Source organism: Lindgomyces ingoldianus (assembly GCF_010093535.1).
Source record: "Lindgomyces ingoldianus strain ATCC 200398 unplaced genomic scaffold BDR25scaffold_28, whole genome shotgun sequence".
Taxonomy (NCBI): domain Eukaryota; kingdom Fungi; phylum Ascomycota; class Dothideomycetes; order Pleosporales; family Lindgomycetaceae; genus Lindgomyces; species Lindgomyces ingoldianus.
The window spans coordinates 350,136-365,736 of record NW_022985189.1 but is presented as its reverse complement, the minus strand read 5'-3'; the positions used below and the strand labels follow the sequence as shown (position 1 = coordinate 365,736).

The following is a 15,601-nucleotide window of genomic DNA, read 5'->3' as shown; positions in this document are numbered from 1 at the left end:
CAGCCTCAAACCTCAAGCCTCGGGGTAAGGCTAGACAAGTGTGGCCTAGCGTCGGAGAAAGGCACTCCAAACGCCGACGCCAAGCTTTAATATTGTATGCGGCTCAACAGGCTCGAACACCACAAGCAGAGCTGCCACCACACTCGACATTTACAGCAGCTACCCGGTGCAGTCGGCCAGCCCCTCTACCCACAATGGCGCAGCCTATGCTCACTCCATTCTGGCCCCTCCATGTCGGACGGTCGGATGGCAAAGGACAGGTCACTGTCAAAGGCATCAAGGTCAACAACGGCCCAGACCCCAAACAGCTCGATCGAACCCCCAACCAGGCCGGACAATGCGACTACTTCCGCGAAATCGACCGGGATGAACCCAAGCACATGGATTGGCGGAGGAAACTAGGAGGCATGCTCCTGAGAGAAATTGGTGGTGCTGATTATGCAGGTTCGCATCAGGATCACTGAGGACTTCCATGCATCTAACATGTTCAGATCGCGTCAATAACACTATACTTTGGAATCTCCCCGAAGGCTACCGACTATACGAACATATAAAATCAAAGGCTGACGGCCAAGTGAAGGCGGTCAAAAACCACTCTGGCGGTGGCCACGATCGACAAGACGCATATCTCTACGGTTACCCTCGAGGCCCAAAGAAGCGCTTCAGAAGCCCCGCAGACTTCTTCCCGCACCTCCTCTGGCTATCTACCGACGAATCGGGCGACTACGATAACTGCACATGCAAGCTATGTTCTCCATACCAGCCAGAGGATGACAAGCCAGCCAAGCAAGATGTCAAAGCTATTACATCTACTCCTGGTGTCAAGAAGGAGGTGGGAAGCCCGGCCGCGACTCCACCCAGGCCTGTTAACCGTAATCCCATTGTACAAGTCCCTATCCGTGCCCCTGCCATCCCTGCCACAGGCTCGGCTCCGGTACCAATCTCTTCGAAACCCGCTATGCAGAATGCGCCTCGCATCAAGCCTCCCTCACCATTAAACTCTTCGCCTCTCCCTCAACCGCGATCCATGGATCAACAAGTGGACAGCCAATATGGCAAATTCCTCAGTCGAACAGGGGAAGTGGTATGGTTCTTTCGAAACAAAACCCGAGCCTGGGGGCTGGGACTTATCATCCAGCGTTGGATTTCAGAGGGCGGATCTAGCAAATGCACATACTCTATTCAACCGCTCTCATATCCACACAGTTCACTCGAACCAGAAATAGTGACCACGCACAATGATATCCGGCCGTGGCTCGCTTGGTCCGCTCCAGGATATACTTATCCCTATCTTCAGAATTCACTTCTTACTTATGAGCAAGTTGACTGGGATGGATTGAGGGCAGGAAACTACGGGGCAACCCCTGACAGTGTTTGCGAAGTCGACGCTTCGATCCTAGCCGCAAAGGGAATTGACTCAACCTACGTACTATTCGAGCGACTAAAAACGATCGCCAATAAAATGGGTCAAGAAGAGCGCCATTGGAACGGAATATTCTTTGGCGCCGAGAAAATCTGGAACGGCGAGCCCGTACGTCTCCGCATTGCCGGTGGCAGCGACATCATGGTCGTTACCGCCATTATCGAACGTACCGTTCCTAATCCCGCCCAATCCGGCACGACCCGTACCATCATCGAAGCCATCGGGGATATCTATGCATACGCCACACTCCCCGCGCCCGATCTCTCCTCACCCCCGGAACCCCCTCCAAACAATAACCTCCCGCTCCGTATGCGCGAAGACATGCGCTGGCGAAATAATTCGCTCCTCCCGAATACCCGCACTCTCGCGTATTGGAAGCTCATTTCCACGCAGTCTCGTCTCGATTTCAGTGATATCAAAGGTAGATGGTATGAAACCAGCATCGTCTTCGCCGCCCCCTTCCACGAAGCCGTCAAAAAGGGCGAAGGTGGAAACGGGATCTGGATGAATAGTCGCGGGGATGCAACGGCTATGGGTTCTAATCTCGGCACCCGGAAACAAGACCGTATCGAAGCTTTTGGGAATGCGATACCCCAGGGTACACAGTTCGTCGAGGGATTTGAGGCCCCAAAGGAAGAACTGCAACAACAGCAGCCGCAGGCAAGTGTGAATGTTCAGGGACAAGGGCAAGTTCCTCAAGTCCAACATCCGCATCCACACCCGCACTCGAACCCGCACCCGCACCCACATCCGCATCCGCATCAGCATCAGCAGGTCCATGGCTTAGAAACTATCGGTATGGATGCGTCGGTCCAGGATGGGTTTGCTATCGATGATTTTATGAATCTAGACGGTATGGAAGAGGCAGCCATGCCATTTGGGGGGGAATTTGTGGGCCATGAGGACGGGTTTCATTTTGGCTGATTCCTCTCTTTTTGCTTAGCTTCATCGTCTCTATCTACGGATACTTCGTCTAATTATCTTATCTTGAGATGTAGTGCCGATAGGAAGGAGGTGAAAGTTGGATGGTGAGGGCGAAGGTTAGTTTTGGGGAGAATTTACAGAAGAGGGCACAGGTAGTTACGGGTGGCGGAGTGATGGTAATCATGATTCGGAATCTAGGGATATGAGTACCAATCAAGGAGACGAATTCTAGGGGATGTGGTGAGAAGGTTATCGTTCTTTTGCATAGCGTTGGTGTTTCTGACTGGAAAAATGGAATGGCATTTCTGGGAATAAGGGAGAAGGGTCTTCGTCTTCTCAGGAAAATATCCAAACGGCTCATTCTTATTCCGAAGGATAGAGGAAGCGGTATGCAGATCATTGAAGTGCGCGGTAGGGGATGGATAACTTGACTGCTAACCTTTTGGTGGCGAAGTACAAGGAGAGTAACTATGGTAGTAATAGAACGAAATATCACTATGTATAGTGCTTGTTCATACATTTTCAATACCAAGAGGACCTAAAGGAATGCTTTCCCCACTACAGCGTTACGGGGGTTGAAATTCTTCCTGCACTAGAGTACTCCCCGAGATCTATGAGTTTGGACTATGATTGAACTCATCGCTGTACGTAGCTTCTTCTGACTATATATGTCAAGGTATCCTGGGGTCCGAGGTCCACTTAGAGCAGAAGATTCTCTCGTGCGACGTCTAAAATGATGGAATTAAATTAAGATTCCCCCTCACAATGATCAGCCACATTCTAACGTCTAAGATACACATGTAGGGCAGAAGATTCTCGTTTGACTTCGTAGAGCTCAATTTGCAAAGACATAAGGACTCTGCCAGAGGCTAGACACTTGTTCCTATTCTCGATCTGTGAGTTTCAGTGCTTAAGATCAAGACGGTGGGGGCAGAGGTATTGAGTTATTTCGTTGTGACATAGTTGGTAAGAGGTTTAACGAAGAGCCAAGAGGACGCTGATATCAAGTATTAGCTTCATTCCTCATCTCCGTTCGACTCTTATCTAAGTTTAGCATTGATGGATCGAACGGAAGGAAATATGTCAAGACCAGGTCCGAATTGTGTCATTTCGCTCGAAGCTAATAAGCTCTTGCTGGCTGGGACATTGAAGTGGTTAAGCGGATTTGTGGGTTTGTTCTACAGTTCCCGCAATATACTTTGGCCCCGGTTTCACCTCTTCCGGGACGGTTCCTGTCAGTGGTGGAACCCACTCTGGGTCTCCCATGCGTATGGCTTCAAGGTAGTCTCGTCCTGCAATGATGAATCCTGCGCAGCCCGAATCTACAATGCCAACTATGTTCAGTTGGTCGCCGACAAGTATGTTATCCAGATGTAGATCTCTATGAGAAACGTAATTACGTTGTCAAGCACTGATACCCTAGAAGAGGATCTTGATCGCTATCCGTAAGTCCACCTTCAGGGCGAGAATTACAAGGGTTACAGCCAACCCCTCTATGCATTCCGCACAGGATGGGAACAATCCATACCTCGTTTCAATCCAGGTTTCAAAGCTCATTTGCGAGAAAAAGACGATTTCGCAGTGGCAATCTTACAAAGCGCCATAGAAATTCCCTCGCTGGTCGCCGGGCTCTTCAACGAACGCCTTTAGCTGGGTGGCCACATACTGCCTCTCTTCTTTAGAAAGTATCGCCTATGCCTCCCCCAGTTTTTCGCCTTCAATTCTCGACATGAAGATGTACTTAATACTACCCATTTCGTAGGTATCATAAACATAGAGTACGGGCATGGGAGTTTGATTTGCGACAAATCGCATGGCTTCCGCTTCGGCCAGTTAACACTGTGACCGACTTTCAGGATGACATCCTGGCTGGGGTGGAAGATTTCGGCCCGATTTTACGCGGCAAGAGATCCGCGGCATCTAGGATGACGGCTTTGTCTGGGACAGGTCCAGGCGGAGGAGAAGGTTGCTTGTGAATGCTACTCACAAGCGGTCTCGAGAGGCCAACTCGGCTTAACAGGCTGGAGAGTGGGCAAGTTTCAAGTGTGTAGACCATCCTCGGTGCAATTCCAATAGCAGCAAGTCCACACCAACCTTAGTGCCTACGTGGGAAAGGACACTGCCTAAGTCCTATCCCATAGCTAGCCTCCAGGAAAACTCACGATCATTGTGTTTTATTGCAGTCACAATCAGAGTAACTACAACTCAAGAGTTTGTTTGGACATTTGTAGTTGGTGCTTGGCATGCGGTACCCCTGGTGGCTGCGCCACTGCGCGGACATTGTTCCTTCCTCTTCGTTGGAAGCAACCATCACATATTCTTCTGTGAGGGTACTTAGAAATCTTTCCTACATCTTGCTCAAACACGAGACCGTCATTATTCACTCTATCCACATGAGACATACCCTCCCCAGCGCCTTCGAGTTCTTCCGAAGGAAGGCGATGGGGCGGTGGGGCTATTGTGCTTCGAACAATCTCAAGGGACGTTTCAACGCTCCCGATATTCTCATAATCGACGTCTTCATATGTTCAAAGAATGGATGTGCGGCATGCGCTGTTCTCTCGGCCGTTGTCACATCGTCCTGGCCCTGGCACAACAAGTCTGACCACTTACAATTAGAATCCTCCGCCGGATTGACAGTACATCTAAAAGCAAATTCGTTAAATGTCGCCCAAATTGAAATATTTACTCTTCCAGGTGAATATTCTCAGTCCAAATGGTTTCGGGATGTGAACACTGAAAAAAATAGGCGAAACCTGCCCCTGGCCTTTTATCCATACACGGCGCCCCATATCTGAAGACACCGGCTCGGAGAAAGCGCTAGCTAAAATACGGGATTGGCTGAAAGAATGCACCGAGGGCCACGAACGCTGTGGGAGCACCTCTATCCCATTCCTTCCCACCCGCATTGTGGAGATTCAAGATACGGACAAGGTCAGGCTCTACCAAACTCAAGGTGAGAGAGACGCCTATACCTGCCTGAGTCATTGTTGGGGATCGAACCCAATTATACAGACGACATCGTCGACGCTTTCAACATTCAAGAACAGCATACCCTGGTCACAGCTCTCAAGAACTTTTCGAGATGCTATTGATCTTACCTATCGACTCGGTCTGAAATACATCTGGATCGATTCGCTCTGCATAATTCAGGACAACATCGATGACTGGCGCCACGAAGGCAACAAAATGGCTTCAACTTACTCTAATTCTTTTCTCACAATTGCCGCCTCAAAAGCGCGGGATGGCAATGAAGGATGCTACAGTACTTGCCCGCCAGAACTTTGCAAAGTCTCGCAAAGATTCCAAAAAAAGAGGGGTAAAAGTTATGAGCTCCACTGGCGCACGCCTTTCCATGATGACCACCGCTGGGAGAATTTGCCTCTTCTCCAACGAGGTTGGGTGCTCCAGGAACGTCTATTATCTCCTAGAGTTGTACATTTTGGTCCCAGAGAGTTGTACTGGGAATGTGCGCAGCGAAACCTGTGCGAATGCTCGGAGCTGAGCCTAATCCTGAATCTTCACGGAGGTGGAGTGGGCACCAAAGACTTGAAGAGGGAACTTTCTCGTTCAGGCTTGACATTGAAGGACCAATGGTATAGTATTGTTACGGAGTATTCAAAATTGCATTTAACATTCGAGAAAGACATATTTCCCGCACTGCAAGGATTAGCTGTGTCGACACAACGCCACACACTGTTCGCATATCATGCCGGTCTGTGGGAAGACACTCTGATATCTGACTTAATGTGGATCCCTAAACGACAGGGTAGGCGGCCTCGGACATGGCGCGCTCCAACCTGGTCATGGGCGTCGGTTGTGGGTGGAGATGGTGTTTTCTGGGAATCGAAGGTATGGAGGAGAGACCCAGCCCGAATTTTTGCGTCCGTCCTCGCCGTCAACACATCCCCCGTGGGGAATAATCCCTTCGGTGAACTCCTCTCTGGCGAGTTAAAGCTCAAAGGTCCATGCATCGACACTCGATGCGTGTGCTCTTATTCCACGCTTCCAGGAGAGGTGTCAGATTTCCCTCCCACATTAGAACGCAACGAAGGCCAGGCAGGAAAGATAAAGATTGATAGATCATATCTCTGCCCTGGTTATGCTTTTGACATAGAAAATTATCATCTCGCTGCAAGTGGTACGCTTTTCAAACTCATGCTCATTGCTGAATCTCTCGGAGGCGGATATGGGTTTCTTTTAGTGTTTAGATGTGTGAACGATGAGAGACAGATATATGAGCGGGTTGGGTGCATTTTTTGCCATGATATACAAGAATTCGACGCCATTCGGCGTGTAGAAGAGTATAGTGTTCTCACGGTTATTTGACATTTACTCCTTAAATAGGTTTAGCCACATTGTATCTCGAGGTATTTCTCATTCTTAATGAGCATGTGATTGCGTGGCCTCTATGCACCAGATCCCTTTGTTTCGGCACAATTAATATCCAAGGGATAATTTGCACTCCGCTTACTTCCCGCTTTGACATTTCTACGAACGATAGCTAGCACATCAATCCTTAAGGGGCCTTTACATTGTAACAGATAGACGGTCTAGATTTCTATAATAAAGTTGGGTTTTACAAGAAGTATATGGAATAGGTTCTGCGATTTCATACACCAGCCTCAATGCCTCGGAATGGTGGTTTAAGAGATGTGGTAAATGGAGAGGAATATTTCCAATTTAGGCCCAGTGCGGAATGGCTATCGTATCACAAATCTAACACTAGACCTCCCGACACCTTACGCACATCTCTACCGAGATAAACGCGACACGATAAGACTCGTGGAATGCTTTGGGCTATTTGAGGATTACTACTGTAAGCCGAACGCTTCTACGATGGGCTGTCCAGTCAACCTTGGCGTCTCATCATACTATATAAATCATAGAGCTCCTCGGACCCTCAGTCCACAATACATGACTCCTCTCATAAGTCGTGCCCGTACAAGGTTACAACTTCAAATCAGTAGAGCGTATGTTCTCAGCCTCTCTGGCACTATTGTGGGTACCGGTACCGAGGCACATTGTCTGTACCTTTTCCACCTTAGCGCCATGTATCGTAAGGAGCCTAGATAGAGCTGATGGAGGGCATATAGAGAGGCGAGTAGTCAGTTAGGTAGTGAGAGACATCCTAGGCATATTGAAGTGTAATGTAAGGTCTCTGGAGCTCGAGAGAGCTCAGAGGTAAATATATAGTAGATAAAAGAGCGCTAGACCTAACTAGGTATGTGCTAGTCCTAAACAGGAAACATGTGTGAATCAAGAGCCCAAATTCAGCCTGACACATGGTCACGTGATTTATTGTCACGTGCGACACCATGTTCTATTCTCTTTGGCTACGATTACAACTCCGGCCCAATACCACCTCTCTTCGACAAGCTATTCCGTTCCGTCTCGGGTGCGCTACGAGTCTATCAGAAGCCCACTGAAATCTGCCTTTCTCATCTTCACCCTCCTGGCGGTCACCTCGACCCTGCCATCAATAACTAGTCATCGGGATGGACAATCGCGACTTTGGACACCCGCGAACCGTGTATGAAACTTCCCAAATTTTTGAAGACTATAATCTCGCTGAATTTGGATACCCAGGTAGTCCCTACTCTTCTAGAGGTGGCCCCGAACAGAAGATGGAACTATTATCGGGTTAGATTGGGAAGACAACATCAGCGGGTGTACAAGGCTGACATGGATATGCAGGAGTTGGGTCGCTCGCTGTTCAAAAGGAGCCGGATACGCGTTTTCCTAGATATATCGGAAGCACTGTTCTAGCACATAGCTTAGGGAATATAGCAGGTTACATGGTGGAAATTGAGTCTAGGGGTTAAGTATTACCTAGCCTCGACAGCCTGTCCCCGCCACTTCCCGAGATTGACGAGCGATCGGAGTCACGCTTCATCACCTCTTCGTTGACAACTTTATGAATGAGCAGTCTCCTTATGTGAGACTCCCCGCCAAACTGCCCAAGAGGTTCCAAAGGGAACTCTCACACCGTCTCGCTTCACTGATACTTGGCAACAGGAACTTAGGTTCTGGCACCGTGTCACGGCCAGACCAACTCTAGGTATTGTCGAGGATGATACGGTTTCGGAATGATTTAAGGAGGACAAATTTGAAGGATTTTGATTGGGTGCACTATAATCGAATGTGCTACAACCCGCTGCACGAATTTTGCTGCACAGATGACGCCGAGCTTTACCTTCTCTATTCTTTAAGGATGAAATTAGCCTTCTCTAAGAAACGACGAGCGGTTCCTACTATTTCTCAAAACTAGCATCTTCATAGAGAGCTGAGAAGATTTGGCAGTACTTGATAGTATCCCAAAGCGAACCAAAATTCCTGTTGGCAATACAGTTTTCAAAAACTTAATGACGTTATATAATGCTATTTTCAGTGCTCGCAAATTTAAGAATTTCTTTATGCCTAGGTACCTAGGTACCTAAGTAGCGTATCAGCTTGCACTGCACACATGACCACGCGAGGTGCATGAAGGGTGATCCCTTTTCGGCTAGTGCGCTAGGATTTGCGCACTTCAAATCCAACGTCAAATTACACAATAGCTCTTCTAACTTCTCTGATTGGAGCATTCTAAGTCAGAAAGCCTCTGGGATTTGGGTGAGATCCTTTAAGGTATGTGTGATGCTGGAAAACTTATTGCAACACTTGACCCTCATATTGACCCTCAAGTGTCGCGTCCCACGCGTCCCACGTGTCCCTGCCATCTTGTTTGTATTTCGTCTTTGTTTTGTTCAAGTCAAGTCATTATCGTAAATCTCCCATTGTTCGCGCATGTTAGTTGTGGACGACACCCTTCGGTTACTCTAGTCAGTGTTAATGTTTTCTCCTGCATTTTCCATCAGTGTTCACATTCGGTGTTCAGCTCTTGCTAGCTGCTCTGTCACACGCACACAATAGAGCATAGCCGTGGTAGGAGCTTTTGAATTTCGTGGTGTGGAGAAAGGTTGGACCATCGTTCATGTACCATGTCCCTCTAGCTTTGGTGATTGCTAGTGGGTGGCTGGTAGTGATTCAGAAATGCAAGGCGTGATGATGCAATCACTGCGTTCTTGAAGGGGTTGTCTTTGCTAAGGAAGCAGACGCCGCCTCCCCCAAGTTTTGGGCGGCTCGCTCCGTGAGGTTATTTCCTCAAAGCCTTGGCGCTGGCTACAAAGTCGACGGTTCACGAGTCCTCCGTCCTCGTTGCCTCCAACTTTTTCGAACCCCACCTCGAGGTCACTGTCGCACGTATCTCACGCGATACCATACCCATGTACTGCACTATTCACTCATTAGGGCTAGCTCCTTTCTCGTACAGTATATAGTCAGCCCAGAGCTCTCTCGAGCTCCTTAGACCTTACAATACACTCGTGAAATCCACTTTGTTTGGATCTCAGTACCTTGTCGACTCGCTTACCATATGATCCCTTCTCAACTCATGCAAGAGTCACGACCGTCAATTATTGTTCGATTCTGCACGCATCGCCTGGATGCTAAGGGTCAGATCCACCTTTGGTCTGCCCGCAGCCGTGAGCAAGTCCCGGTCCGAGAGACATAATAAGAAATCCGGAGGAATTTGTGTATGAACAGCCTGCAGGCGGTCAATTTTTACAGTCTTCTATGGGAAGTGAAAGCGGGTAAGAAACGAAGAAGAGGAAATCTTTTGCATGTATGTAGATAATGCAACGCAAGCTCATTGTTAAAATGACTACAATGCTATTGCTCCCTCATTTTCACTATCAGCGCGGAACTAATTTGCAAACATGGTAAGAATCACTCGATCTGGGAGCTGTGCCCCAGGGCTGACCTGAGTCACAGGATCTACGGTGATCTACGGTGACACGCCCTCCACGTTATTTATGCGCTCAGGCGCGGACGCTCTCCCTCCACCTCAACAGAACGACGACGTGATTATTAACGACGATCTGTTCCAAGATACTGCCAACAATCCAAACTGGAACCTCAGCTCCACCATGGTTGATCAAGGGAGCCACCCTCCCCCATTCCACGCCCAGACCAACCAGGAACAAGCACTCGCTGTGTCGCAGGATCTTGATAGTGACGTCCCCCCAGACAATCACTACCCCAGCCAACGTCAAAATTATGAAGAAGATAGACATCCGTCACAATTCGATCAAGTTGGCGGCGGGTCTTCACAAGGTAAGCTTTTATATTTGAAGGGAGCCGGCTCATTACTAATGACGATGAATAGGTGCCGCAGCCGCGTATGCGTCACAATCTGAGGAGGTTTCAGATGATGAACAGCGGCAGGGTGGCCAACCTCAATGTGAGCTTCGTACCGCTCCTGATGTACACCAGCAAGGCAGTCAGGTCATTGGTAACATCCCCCATCAAGGTGCCTATTCACATTGTAATCCACCAACTATAGACAGTGGTAGGGTATAATACTAATATACCTGAATAGACTCTACCTCGTACTTTTGTCATGTAACCGAGAACGTGCAGCAACAGCATGGCCTAGGGCCAGGCAAGCTTTCCAATTCAGAAATATAGGTTCAATGCTAACTCCCAACGCTTAGGCACTGCAACCATAGCGCCATGTACTAAGCATGTAGTTGGTAATGGATATCAGCAGAGGATTAATGTGCATGGTAAGCCTACCAACTACAAAATCTGCAGTTTAGTGCTAACTCGTAAAATAGATGTCACAACCAGTGGTTCCTCGGATGAGCCTAATTGGGATGACTTGGTAAACCGAGCCTATGGTCCCGCCATTGACCTAGCGACCCACAACCGTCTCAAACAAGAACAAGCTACTCAGGAAGAGCGGGCAAAACAGTCCCGCAAAGACTGGCTAGCCTGGGAAACCGCCCAAGAAGCCACACAAGCAGATCAAGCAGGCATTCCTCTGCCAAATGCTCCTTCGCTTACCAACGCTCAACCTACAAGTGCCGTTGTTTCCTCTGTTGGCGCTACTACTACGGCGCCTCCGCCACCGCCCTATGTCCCTCAGCTTAGCTTTGCGGATGACTGGCATGGAGCGCTTGCCTATCGGCGCCGTATCATCACCCCGCCCGCTATCGATCCTGAGAACGACCCGACTATTCGCCTAGTACTCGGAGCTTCTGAGCATTGGATATGGAAGCTGGTCCAGGCTTTCCAAAATATTGAGAATGTCCGCGACCGAGAAGGCTCTGCCGATATCAAAAAGTTTGAGGAGGAGAACTTCATGATCCAGAAGATCAACATCGAGGCCGCTTGTCGAGAACTTTTTGTACGTAGATTGCCCATGTTCCCACTGTTTCATCTGAAATAACCATGTCTAGATTTCCCTGATATCCAGGGTCCTGTACGGATACCGGGGAAATGGACGGGTTGATAGGGCAGCTGCTCCAGAGGCTGGTCTCGCCGCAGACCGGGATGGATCGTGTCATGACCGGATCCGGAACATTGTGAACGCATTGAAGGTGCGACTCGGGAGCCTTCCAAACTGTTCCAGGGTTTTCTGACCGTTCTCTAGTTTGATAAGCGTATTTGTCGAGATATCCTTAATGATACTTCCAAACTTGAGGACCTCGTCAACGCGCCCCTGGCTTATGCTAAGGTAAGTCAGTCCTCAACTATTTCTTAAGACCTTTGCTGGATTGACTAACGTTTTGAAGACGAAAGATTCGAATGCTAAAAACAACGATCACCGTACGAGGCTCGGCACTGAGAATAAGAAGATGACCGAGGAGAACAAGAAGTTGAAGGAGCGACTTGGTGAGCCTGACTTAGAGACCTCAACCCCCACCGGCAAACCCGCGACACCTGCGACCACCAAGTCAACCACTCGCAAAGGTCAAGGTCGGAGAGTTGGTGCCGATGTGAGGACACCTCAAGCCAGCCGTGGCGGAGGAAATCCACCACTTGATCATATAGGTCGGATTATCTTCACTTGGCCAAATAAACGTGGCAGCAAAGCTAAGCGCGGATCGCAACCAGCTGAATCTCTACAGAACGTAGGTCCTCTGGCTCACGCTCCCTCAACGCTGATGGGTCGAAGCTCGCCCAGTCAGGGCCCGCTCTCGGGGTATTCAGAAGCTGGATATGTTCCAAGGCCGCCACTACCTGAAGGTTTCCGAACTCAAGGTTACCAGGGCGTTGTTGGTCAAGGCTTCGGACGTCCGAGTCAATCTTTGACTAGACAACCGTCCCAAGGCCAAGCTGGCCAACTCTCCCAGGGTCGAGTTTTCCCGCGTCAAATTTCCCAGAGCCAAGGTTTCCCGCGTCACCCGCCCCAAGATCAAGATTTTCTGAGTCGACCCTCTCAAAGCCAAGTCCTCCCACGACAACTGTTCCATGATCAAGCTGGCCCAGGCCAGTTGCCTCAAGGTCAACTGTCCCACGGCCAACTATTCCCACCCCAATTCCTCTCAGTCTCGACCGCCCCGGGTCAATCTCTTCAACCTCCACTAGCTCAGCATGGCGCGAACCAACCTCTCCCAACCACTCAAGATCCTCCGACCGCCCAAGCTCCTTCGAGCCTTCAAGCTTCTTCCACCCAAGGCCAAGTTTCAGCATCCTCAGCCGACAACAGCAGGAAGCGTGCGCACGGCGAAGGCAGCGCCAACGCCGCCACTAACATCCCAACCCCAAAACGCTCTAAAGGGGGCGACAATCTCCCAGATAGTGCTCTACAGTAGGTTGCTGACAAGACCTATCAGGCGTCGAGCTCTATCGAAAGCGAGAGTCAGAGTAAGGACACCAGTAACCGTTGATGTTCAGCTGAAAGAGACTCAGTTCTGGATGGATTCATGAAGCGGGTTCGCTCTTCTCAATCCCGTGAGTATAACGGCGGCTTTACAAAAAAGTGCATCCATTTATTTTTGGGAAGGCAGTTACCAAGACAGATTTTGAATTATGCGGAGTAAAACATTCATGTCCCATTCCCCCTCACCACCATCATCTCACCTATACATTCACATGCAGAGACATTGTTGGATGGAGTTACTGTACACATCGTCCGGATAGACAAAAATTCATCCATATCTACTATCAATGACATGGCGTGACGTTTTTGATAACACGTATCTGTCTAACATCCACTCCCAGAAAGTCCATGCACTCCGCCCGGCTTAATATACTTACAGCTCCCACTCGCATTTTCCGTCCCATTAACCCCATTCGTCAAATGTACATTCTCAAAAGAAATACCATAACACGGATTCACCGTACTACAACTCACACTCCCCTCCGTCGACTTCTTGTTCAGCCAACCCGTGAAATTAACATACTTAATATCGCTAACTAGCATCTTACTCGTACCCGAAAAACTCCCATTATTGCCATTATCCTGTGTGATCGCTGGGGGAGAATCCGCGCCCTGGACTCTGAAATTCGAAAACGTGATGTGCGACACATTGCCCCAGCCGCCTCCATTCGGCTTTCCAGCACTCTCGTATGATGATTGCAAGACTTGGTACCCGATCCAGGTTTTTATGTAGGCGCAGTTATGCATGTCTTCGTTATAGCGGATGATGTTTACGTCGTCTATGAGAACGTTTTCGACGCTGGAGTCTTCGAGATATTGGCCTAGAGAACCAATAGCGATGCCGTTTCCCCCGTGGCAGGTTATATTACGAGCGACAATGTCGTATGAGCGCGGTTTTATGGCTATGCAGTCGTCGCCGCCTTGGTACCAGAAGTTTGTTAGAGTAATGTTGTGCGCATCCATAGTGTCAAAGCCGTCAGTGTTTTGCACCCAGTTTGCTCCGTATGGAGCCTTTGTTGCAGTGGCATTGACGAGCATATTCTCGAATGACATGTTTGTTCCGTTCATTATATTTATTGCCCAGAGTTGGGGATCTTTGATTGCAAGGTTAGACACGGAGACGGACGAGACATTCCAGAATACAAAGGGCATCGGTCGGCCTTCTTGCGTTTTTCCAGCTTCGGCTGTGTACCAGACGTCACCGTTGCCGTGGATCGAGCCGGTAGAGTGCCCGTTGATACGGATGCGTGTGCCGGTGAGGATGAAGCCGGCGCGGTGGTTTTGGAAGGGGATAAGGAAGGAGTTTTGGCGCCAGTAGGTTAGGTTGTCAGAGAACTACAACGTGCAGCACGTAAGCATTGATAGAATCGAGGATGACAATGGCGTGAGTTGGGGCTTACGGTCCATTGCCCCCGCCATTCAATTTCTACATCGTTGACTATGGGGTTTAAACGCTGCGCTATCCAATAATTTTGATCCTCTGGGAAGACTATAGTGCCGCTTTTGCCACATTCTTCGAAGGCTTTAAGAATATTTGGTACATCGTCTTTTTGGCCCCCGTTCGCTTTTACAGTACACGTGTTCTTGCCATTGTGTCCGTGTCTTTGGATTGTCGGATTCGCGAAGGAAGAAGTGATGCAGAGTAGGAGCAACACATGTGACAGCAAAGAAAACATCTTGAAAAGTCGATGAAAAGTCGAAAAAAACAGGCACGCAAGGAATGGTGAGGTGTTACTAAGATATATGAAATGCGAGCAGAAATATACCTACCCCTGCGAGTGCCTACATGACCCTCGCGTTCTCATTCCCTCAAATTTGATTGCTGGATTCACTTCCTCCGAAGGCTATTTCGAAATGATCTACACTCTCAACTGTGGGGAAACGCGGATCTAAGGACACTTCAATCCTGGCTCATGGCTCCACCGAGGAAGCTTCGATGGAGCTTCAGTTTGTTCGGATGAAATGAGACCGAGAGGGGTAAATGTCGTGGGAATAGGTCTGGGAACCGCTAGGTACAGTTAATTTTCGCGGCTTGGCGCACACGAAATGCTATGACGTCGCCACCTCTGCGTTGCTTCAAGTTTGCAACCACGAGCCTCACGATGATTCTGCGACCGTCTATATTATCTCGCGCCCACTCTCTACGAATTCCACGAGCCCAGCATAGCCTTTTCGGCACATCGTCGCAACAATTGAATAAAAATCGAGTCTTTGCCAACATTCGGACACCGGATGAACTCCATACCCTGACCCTTATCAATGCGAGCGACAATAGATCGTTGATTACGTTATGGACTACTTCATGGTGCTCGACATGCCAAATCGTGAAGCCGATAATAAAACGGATGATTGAGGATGAGAAGGTTGGAGAGAGGGAAGGAGGCTTGGGGTTTGCGGAGGTGGAGTTAGACTCAACGTTGATTGGGGATTTGGGTGTGAAGTACCTGGTACGTCCCCGCTTTTATCACAGTTTCTGTATGGAATCTAGAATGGCAAGGTCACTAATTCCAGGAGAAAGATCACCTCAATACCTACACTCCTTGCGT

At 49.0% G+C, this 15,601-nt stretch overlaps 4 protein-coding genes across 4 annotated transcripts; 3 read left to right on the top strand and 1 right to left on the bottom strand.

The window, feature by feature from the left end:
- The first annotated feature begins 137 nt into the window (after positions 1-137).
- BDR25DRAFT_291660 (uncharacterized protein) lies at positions 138-2,819 on the top strand. Its single transcript, XM_033688605.1, has 2 exons — positions 138-444; positions 492-2,819. Exons 1-2 carry the CDS (start codon positions 195-197, stop codon positions 2,345-2,347), a joined length of 2,106 nt encoding a protein of 701 aa, XP_033544525.1. The 5' UTR covers positions 138-194; the 3' UTR covers positions 2,348-2,819.
- Positions 2,820-5,245: 2,426 nt separating this feature from the next.
- BDR25DRAFT_194569 (HET-domain-containing protein) lies at positions 5,246-6,172 on the top strand (the record flags this gene model as incomplete). The annotated part of the gene is made up of 2 exons (XM_033684314.1): positions 5,246-5,638; positions 5,723-6,172. Coding segments are annotated over 2 exons (843 nt in total), but the record flags the coding sequence as incomplete, so codon positions are not given.
- Positions 6,173-7,009: 837 nt separating this feature from the next.
- On the top strand, positions 7,010-13,102 carry BDR25DRAFT_358360 (uncharacterized protein; the record flags this gene model as incomplete). The annotated part of the gene is made up of 26 exons (XM_033695937.1): positions 7,010-7,406; positions 7,483-7,531; positions 7,612-7,808; positions 7,838-7,990; positions 8,045-8,167; positions 8,224-8,384; positions 8,409-8,594; positions 8,630-8,697; positions 8,827-9,111; positions 9,141-9,216; positions 9,260-9,322; positions 9,356-9,388; positions 9,459-9,665; positions 9,696-9,884; positions 9,939-10,010; positions 10,034-10,107; positions 10,142-10,167; positions 10,211-10,501; positions 10,554-10,712; positions 10,767-10,801; positions 10,830-10,953; positions 11,005-11,602; positions 11,646-11,769; positions 11,823-11,906; positions 11,935-12,973; positions 13,017-13,102. 26 exons carry the CDS (start codon positions 7,010-7,012, stop codon positions 13,100-13,102), a joined length of 4,899 nt encoding a protein of 1,632 aa, XP_033544523.1.
- A 277-nt stretch (positions 13,103-13,379) lies between these two features.
- BDR25DRAFT_374491 (putative galacturan 1,4-alpha-galacturonidase C) lies at positions 13,380-15,276 on the bottom strand (the record flags this gene model as incomplete). Its single annotated transcript, XM_033697330.1, has 3 exons — positions 13,380-14,390; positions 14,456-14,638; positions 15,097-15,276. 3 exons carry the CDS (start codon positions 15,274-15,276, stop codon positions 13,380-13,382), a joined length of 1,374 nt encoding a protein of 457 aa, XP_033544522.1.
- Between the last annotated feature and the right edge of the window lie 325 nt (positions 15,277-15,601).

What these genes read in the sequence shown, in the direction of transcription:
- BDR25DRAFT_291660 (XM_033688605.1), top strand. Translation starts at nt 195, where the DNA reads ATGGCGCAGCCTATGCTCACTCCATTCTGGCCCCTCCATGTCGGACGG. An exon ending in TGGTGGTGCTGATTATGCAG is followed by an intron (nt 445 to 491) that starts GTTCGCATCAGG and finishes TAACATGTTCAG; the next exon opens with ATCGCGTCAATAACACTATA.